Source organism: Spinacia oleracea, chromosome 2 (assembly GCF_020520425.1).
Source record: "Spinacia oleracea cultivar Varoflay chromosome 2, BTI_SOV_V1, whole genome shotgun sequence".
NCBI lineage: Eukaryota > Viridiplantae > Streptophyta > Magnoliopsida > Caryophyllales > Amaranthaceae > Spinacia > Spinacia oleracea.
In genome coordinates this window covers 38,191,097-38,199,252 of record NC_079488.1, presented here as the reverse complement: position 1 = coordinate 38,199,252, position 8,156 = coordinate 38,191,097, and the positions used below count along the sequence as shown (strand labels likewise).

Sequence of the window (8,156 nt, the reverse complement as noted above, 5' to 3'; positions counted from 1 at the left end):
TTTATATGGAGTATCATAGTTTAGATAACTCAAAAGGACGAACTTTCAATTCATTCCTAACTGATTTCGATTTCAAAATCGAACGCTCACTTATTTATCTCACCCCACTTATCTTACGAGTTTTTCATTTCTAAAACTAAAAATGAAAAAATTGGTTTAAGCGCCACTGAAAATATCCCCTTCTCTCGTGAAAATATTTGGTTTAAGTGCCACTAAGAGCAACTCCAATGGTGGGCTACAAGGTGATGTAGCTAAATTAGCCACATCATATTTCTAGCTGCAATTAATTTAAGCTATAAACTTTCACATTGGTGGGCTACAATCTCTTGTAGCTCCTATAATATTTAATTCATATATTTCCCCTTTTATTTTTTGAGCTACCTGCCCAAAATAGCTACAATGTTTTAGTAGTTGCTGATGTCATTATTGCAACAACGGTGGGCTACCTGCTCATATATTCTTTTTATTCGTGAGCAGGTCTATTTTCCAACCATTGGAGTTGCTCTAACTATTGAAAGGCGAGAGACTGAAAATTTCATTCGTGCGTTGTTGACTGACTTCCCGCGTCTCCATCTCTTCTCATTTTCTCTATCCTAGGGTTTCAAAGCATCCATTATTGGAGGATTTCCCTGTCTCTCAAGCGCTTAATTAGTATGGTGACTGACTACTCTCGATCAGTCACTTTCTTTCTCTTCGATCCCCTTCAAATCTCATGTAGTTTTTTGTTCTAATTATTCTTAATTCTTACTTCTATTTTCCGCATTTTGATTAAAATTTCGTTGATCGGTTTGATTTACTAATTTTTTTGTTACTTGTTTTTATCAATCGGATTGAATTGTTGTTTACTCCAATCGATCATTTTCTTTTGTTTAATGGTGCGATCTATGATTCATTTATATCTTAGCGCGTTGTATTTTCTTTGTTCGCCGTCTTTGTTTGCCTAAAGCGGGCTTTTAAAGTTTCGCCAACACTCCAAAATGTTAATTTAGCTAATAACAATTTTTCAAGGCAGATCCCTGATAGTTTGAGCACATGTGTTGGAATTTGTGTGCTTAACTTGTCTGCTAATCAGTTTTCTGGGTCTTTTCCTGCTAGGATTAAGGGTTTGCAAGGGTTAACGTCACTTGGTCTGTCTTATAATTTGTTGAATGATGGATGGGAATTTGTTTTCTAGGAATCTGCCGGTTTCATTACTGAAATTGAGTTTTACAGGGTATCTTAATATGAGGTAGAATTTCATTGCTGAAATTTGTTTTCTGTGTTGACCGGGGAAATTCCATCACCAATTGGTAAGTTCAGCAGCTTGGAGTTCTTGGCTTTGTCTGAGAACACTTTGACAGGCTCTATTCCAAGTAATGTTGGGGAATTAAGGGTGATGAATGTTCTTGATTTAAGAGAAAGCAAGTTGATTGGGAGCATCCCTGCTGAAATTAGAAAAGCTACTTCTCTACAGGAGTTGATACTGGAAAACAACTTCATTAAGGGGATCATACCTCCTTCTCTTGAGCATTGTTCTTCACTCTCAGTACTGTAAGTGCTCTCATTTCATCTAACGACTTCAAGATTTTTATTAATTAATAACCTATGCTATTAACCGTTCTTGGTTGCTGTAAATCCTGGTTGCATTATCATCAATAATATATACAACTCTGTAATTCGGCCTGCTTTAGCATGTATCCCGTGTATTGTCGTTGCTATCTGCCTCGGCAGTCTACTTTTTCTATCAATTTTTTAGTCGGATATGTAGGGTACTGAGAGTGAGAACACTCTTTAGAGAAGTAGCTGGGTAAGATGGGATAAACCGTCAGACTGTAATCCAGCAAGAGAGGAATGAACTAAGTGAAACAACTTAGGAAGCCACATTAAGTCCTGGGAAAGATGATAAGTAAACTCACAGGAACTGACTCAAGGACTCCGGAGTCATTGTGGCTGGCATCCTTCCCTTCCACAAAGAGGAAAAAAATTAGTAATGCCGATAATATAAAGAAATAATATAAAGACAACCATCACTTAGTAGACTTACTCTCCATCAAATAATATAAAGAAGCCACAACTAGGCTGGACAAATGCTGATGGATATCAAAAAAACGTGGCACTCCATCAGATCAGGAAGGACTCGAGGTGAGAACACTATTTAGAATCCCTAATTACCTGTGTGAAACAATGGAAGTGTAGTGAACAACAACAACAACAACAACAACAACAACAACAACAACAACCTTAGTCCCAAAATGATGTAAACTACACTTGAACAAGTAAATAATGAATAATTGCTTGTATGCTCTTTTGGATTCTGCTTTATTTCATTTTATTTTACAGGTATGGAAAGAGCTATACCAAGACTGCCAAAAACTGCATGGAAAAGGGTGGACAAAGGATATCTAGAGGCTTGAGCGCATCCTTACCAACGTGAACATAATATGGCTGTTTGTCTATTAAGAGTCTTAAATAAAAGAAAAAATTGAGGAAGTTGTGTAGACGTTAGAAATTGTTTCTGTGTCTTTTTCATCACTGGTATCCCTTCTATGTTTGAAAAGCATCAATTCATGCATATCCACTTGAATTAGCTCTAAGGTCTTAAGAAATTATCAAAATTGATACATACTAGCTTACATATTTTGATATATTAAAGTGAGCATGAATGGTTTGAGCTTATTGAATGCCCCAGCCCAACAATAAGCTCAATTCTTCCATAACATAAAGGGGCGAGGTTGCGCGCGAGCAAGTGACGTAAGTGCACAATAGTACTTTGCACTATAACCATTTCTTTTTTATAGATTCTTCGGATGCCTGCTGTTTCATCTGAGGAAAAAGAATCATAGACAGATGAGTTCAGATAAGATAAATTAAGATAAGTTCAGATAAGATAAATTCAGATAAGTTCAGATAAAATAAATTTATATAAGTTTGGGTCTTTTAAATTGAATAGAACACACCATAAATACACTCCCCCCGTCCCTTAATACTCGACCCAGCTTTACTTTTTGCACTATTCACATAATTCACTTTAACCCCTTTTTTTATTTCTAGTATATGAAAACAAGTATAGAATATATTGTTGGCTTCATCTTATTATATATGTAGTTAAAGAAATTGGTGGTCAATGTTGTGTATTGACAGACATATCCAGTCACAATAGTTCGAGTATTAAGAGACGAAGGGAGTATATAGTAACCTTATCTTTGCCTGTCTGCCCATATTTTTTTATTAGTAATACTAGATGTTATCCTTAATTAGTGAAGTAATATGGGTATAATGGGGATAAACCTTTACAAAAGAAGAAATAAAGAAAAAAGTGGGAAAATTTTTAAGGAACGGATTTAAACGGAAAGAGAGAAGAAAATTATTGCATTCTCTAAATAATAATAGCAATGTTATCTAGCATTAAATAAAGATTAATTATTGATATAAAAATTATTTGTCTATTGGAAGGAATAAATTTTCTCAATACAAGATTAAACATTTAAATATTTGTAATTATTTCATATAATATAAAAAAATATACGTACATAGTAGTAAGGGTTAAGGGAGAACATATTGGTCCTCACTCCCTATTATATTAATCTTTCTATCTCTTTCATGGTTCGTACCCTTACTCGCACCATCTTTTTCCAACAATGAATAATTCAACCACTATCAATTTCTTACAATAAATAAGTAACCCGCTGTCCACTTGCAATTAGTTTCTTAATTCAACTTCAACCTCTTAACACTTTGTGACAGTCAAAGTGTAACTCATAATAAAATACGGAGGGAGTAGTTATAATAAAATATGAAGTATTTATTAAACAATTATGATGATTAGTTTCGTAATGTACATAGTAACGTAAAGTTATGAAGGGAATTTTTTTATTATGACGAGTTATATTTATTAAAGCGAAAAAAGTTTCACATTCATATAAAATAATTATTTAAAATACAAAATTAAATAAATTTAAATATATGAGTTTTGTATCATCACTCATTGAAAATATTTATAATTTCAAATTAGTGAGAGCTTAGTATTTGAAACTTTTAACTGTGCAAATGCACGGATACTATACTAGTATTTAATTATAACTGCCAAAACTTTGATGAGAGAGAAAATAAAATAAAAAGAGGATTCCATGTTCAAATACCTAGCGAAGAAGATGATAACAGATAGTACTTCGTATTTATTTATTCCTTGTCAAAGAAAATCAAAACAGTTTGAAGGAGTTACGTTTGACAGGTTTCTTTTTTTGTCCTTACATCTGGCAAGTGGCAACCATGCAAAACACAAAAGAGAGAAAAAACCGAGGGCAAATTTGGAATGATCTAAAATTACGCAAAAGAACTAAAGAAGGATAGGATGTTCGGCTTTTTAATACTAGTCTTATATGCACGCGATGCGTGTAGGATTATAAAAAAATAAAAAAATGTGTTGTTCCAGCTAATCACCACAAATAATAGGCAAGCAAAATTATTGTTTCAAAGTTGATCTAATGAGAATTTAGACATCATTTCTACTTTTAAAAAAAATCTAAATATTCAAACAATATAATACTCATTCCCGTACACTTTGAAAAAGCTTAATTGTAATACCGAAATAAATAAATTAATTAAAACATACATAGAATAAAATAGTGTGTTTCATTTTTTGTTCTCACATTGTACTTGCCTAACACTCCTCCGCCCAATCAATTTGCATCACATAACTACCATTAATTATAAGAATGTCCTAGATTAAAATCTTCAATTAGTGGAGGTAGCCCACGAAAAAGCTTTGAAGTTTGAGAATACTTTTTCCATGACTCGACCTATTATGTCCATTAAGCTGCATAAACGTTAATCATAGTCATAGTAGATTGAACTCTAATGAAATAACAATTTTATTTTAGTAGCTAAGCAGTCTAAAATGTATTGTGTAAGGTAAGTATTATTACTTTTCAAATTATCACTTTTACCATATAGGATAAGTGAGAAATTATAATTAATCTATTATCAGATAAAACTTATCCTTCAAAAAATCAAATATTAATCTATGATAAAGTTATCATGTGTTCAAGAATAAAGAACTTTTCTAGATAAGTTTATTTTTTTTCTCAAAAAAAAAAAGAATAAAGAACTTTTCTTTTAAAGAATTATATACTCCGTACTCCACTTACTCCAAATTGGTGGTGGTGGTGTTCTCACCAAATTACTCCAACCAAACTTTTCTTAATAAAAACAATAAACCCTACTCCAAACATATCTCTTTCTCTCGCCTCTTTTCATCAAAACATCATATCAGGAAATTATCAATTCATCTAATCTCTTCCTCTCGCCTGTTTTTATCAGAAAATCATCAATTTGTCTGATCTTTCTTCGTCGCTCTCTCTTCTTTGGTGACAACACCAGCAGCATCAACATTAATAAAGAAGGAGATCTGCCCAATTGCCCAAAGACGCCGACAATATTCCTCACCAACCGCTTCTCATTTTTCTTATTTAGGCTAACTATTATTGGGGTTTCCGGTATCGCTCCGCCGCAATGGTGGTGGTGATGTCTAATTTGATTTATCTGTTAAATTTGAGAATTGTATTTCATCACGATCTTCTTTTGATTTGTAATGCTGGAAATTTATAAAGAAATAGTTGTTTCCGGGAAGAAAATGAGAGAGAATGCCGGCGTGATTTACAACATTAATTGAGTGATTAATGTGTTATTTACTTTGTAATTTGCCTTCTTGTAGCTGTATTCATTAATTGTTGTTGACTTATTTGCTACGGAGTATAAATTTTGACAATTCTATACGTTAGAATTTCGTGATTGAGGATTAGTATTAAACAGTCAGTTTTATAAATTAATTCAATTTGATTAAAAAAATCAGTTAGCTATATGGATTAATTTTTGTTGACTTCTTTGCAATAAATTTTTCCAATTGATTGATTATGTACGTTAAAATTTTGTGATTGATGATTAACAGTAAGTAGTTTTCTAAATTAATTTAATTTGGCTAAAAAAATCAGTTATTAATCTGTATCTTGGACACAAAAATTTGGGTTGTGGGTAACTGGTTATTGGTTAACGGGGGAGGGTATAATTGAGTTTTGGCAAGTGGACACGAAAAGTTAATTTACTACAATACCCTCAGGAGCTGGCTTATAGAATAGAGATAGAGAAGATACGGAGTAAGGAGTTGTTAACTACTCCCTCCGTCCCGGAAATTTTGACTTGTTTTTCTTATCGGGCCGTCCCTTAATACTTGACCTGTTTCTAAAAATGAAAATATTCTAACAATATTATATTATTTCTCACTCCACCCCTATTAACCCACCTACCCCCTACTTCATACAAAAAATTATTAAAAATTCAATCCCTACTCTCCCCCAACCCCACCTCTTAACACACCTCCCATTAACTACATTAAAATAATACCCCACTATCAACTACTACCTATTAAATTAAATAAGTCAATTCAAGTCCCTTAAACTCTGTGCCGGTAAAACCGGATCGAGTATTCCGGGACGGAGGGAGTAGATTCCTACTCCACCATTTTAAAAAGACACACGTAGTTCAATGGGCTAAAATCTAAAATGACGGTCCAATCCAACATCTCAAAACTTACCCGGTCCCACAAACCATCCTTCCCAAAGTCCCAAGAATATCTCTCTCTTATATTATCTCTCAATATTCCACCACATTTTCCATCATCAAATCTCCGTTCATTAAATAAATAAAATTCGAAGAAAAAAAAAATTAAAATCACAGCCGTGAATGCCGCCGAGAAACAATCACCGCCGTCAAAATGCCACCACGGGCAGCACCCGAAACCATCAATTTCCCGGCGATTTCCGGCAACCGGAAACAATCACTAAATCAAACCCAAAACTTCTTTCAATCCTCCTTCAAGCCCTCATCATGGCTTTTGTAATATCTCTGTTCTTCATCTTCATCGGCGTCGCCGCAATCATCTTCATCCACCTCTGCATCGCTGGTGGCGCCCTCCGCCACCGTCGCCGCAACCAGCGACGACCCATTTCAGAAAACGGCCACGATTCATCATCTGGGTACTCCTTAGAATTGCTCAAAACCCTCCCGAAATGTAGATTCAAAGGGTCCGAAGTATGTGCAATTTGTTTGGATAATCTTTTGGAAGGCGAAATTTGTCGGGTTTTACCCAGTTGTAACCATGTTTTTCACTTGAATTGTGTTGATAAATGGATATTGAAGTCGCCCGTTTGCCCGGTTTGTCGGAGCTCCATCAAGGTTTTGAATCATGAGGCTAAAGGAAGGGGTGCGATTGGTTGGGAACACTTGTGGTCTGCTTGTGGGTAACGCTTTGCAAATATTGTTTAGGTTTCTTTAATTTTAAGTTAATGTAGTTCTTGTTTTGTGTAAATTGGCCTTTTTTTGGGTTTAATTAAGAATATAGTATGAAATTAGTGTTTTATATGAGTATGTTTAGAGTTAAATCATAAGTTTGGTAATAATGGATTATGTTGCTAAATGTGCATATTAATAATTGTTGTACTTTGAACTAAATCATTTCGAATTTGAAATTTACTTTTGTTTCCAGAGGCCTGTTTTTGAAAGGAGTATGACCTACAACCTGTGCTATTATAGTAGTTGTGCCAAAATCATTTCCCTGTACTTTGCATTATCCACCAAGGTCTATGGCACACCCTAAGGCTATTTGTTTTGCGCATTTGCTAGTTTGGAATTGTTAAAACTGAAAAATAAAGAGTAGTGCACCGAATGAAACACCCTTTGTGTGTAGGGGGTGGATGTTGGTGTATTTGTATTTTGGATAAGCTTGGAATATAGTAACACGATCTCCTACGACGATTAATGTTAGCCGACCCCAAATCATTTTGGGACTAAGGCTTTGTTGTTGTTGTTGCAATATAGTAACATATAATGATATAAGCGTATGAGTTAGTTAGTCCATATTGCAATGTTGTTGATATGATGCATCTCTGATTGCTTGAAATATCTCTGATTGCTTAGTAATAGGAGGGTGAGGGTCTGTTCGGAAGGAATTACAGTTGTTGTCCTTCAAGACAATGAATGTATAGCTTAAGACAATACTTGGTATACTGTAGCTGATAAATTGCGTGTGTGAAATGCAGTTTACACATAAACGGTTAAGCAGGATTCTAGACGTGTTTGATAGTCGTTGATGATTGCTCTGAGTAGCAATTAAGCTTTGACAG

General features: G+C 34.2%; 1 protein-coding gene across 1 annotated transcript; it reads left to right on the top strand.

Moving 5' to 3' along the window:
• Nucleotides 1-528: 528 nt before the first annotated feature.
• On the top strand, nt 529-2,655 carry LOC110790938 (probably inactive leucine-rich repeat receptor-like protein kinase At3g28040). The gene is made up of 2 exons (XM_056836715.1): nt 529-1,530; nt 2,320-2,655. Exons 1-2 carry the CDS (start codon nt 1,376-1,378, stop codon nt 2,411-2,413), a joined length of 249 nt encoding a protein of 82 aa, XP_056692693.1. The 5' UTR covers nt 529-1,375; the 3' UTR covers nt 2,414-2,655.
• The last annotated feature ends 5,501 nt before the right edge of the window (nt 2,656-8,156 follow it).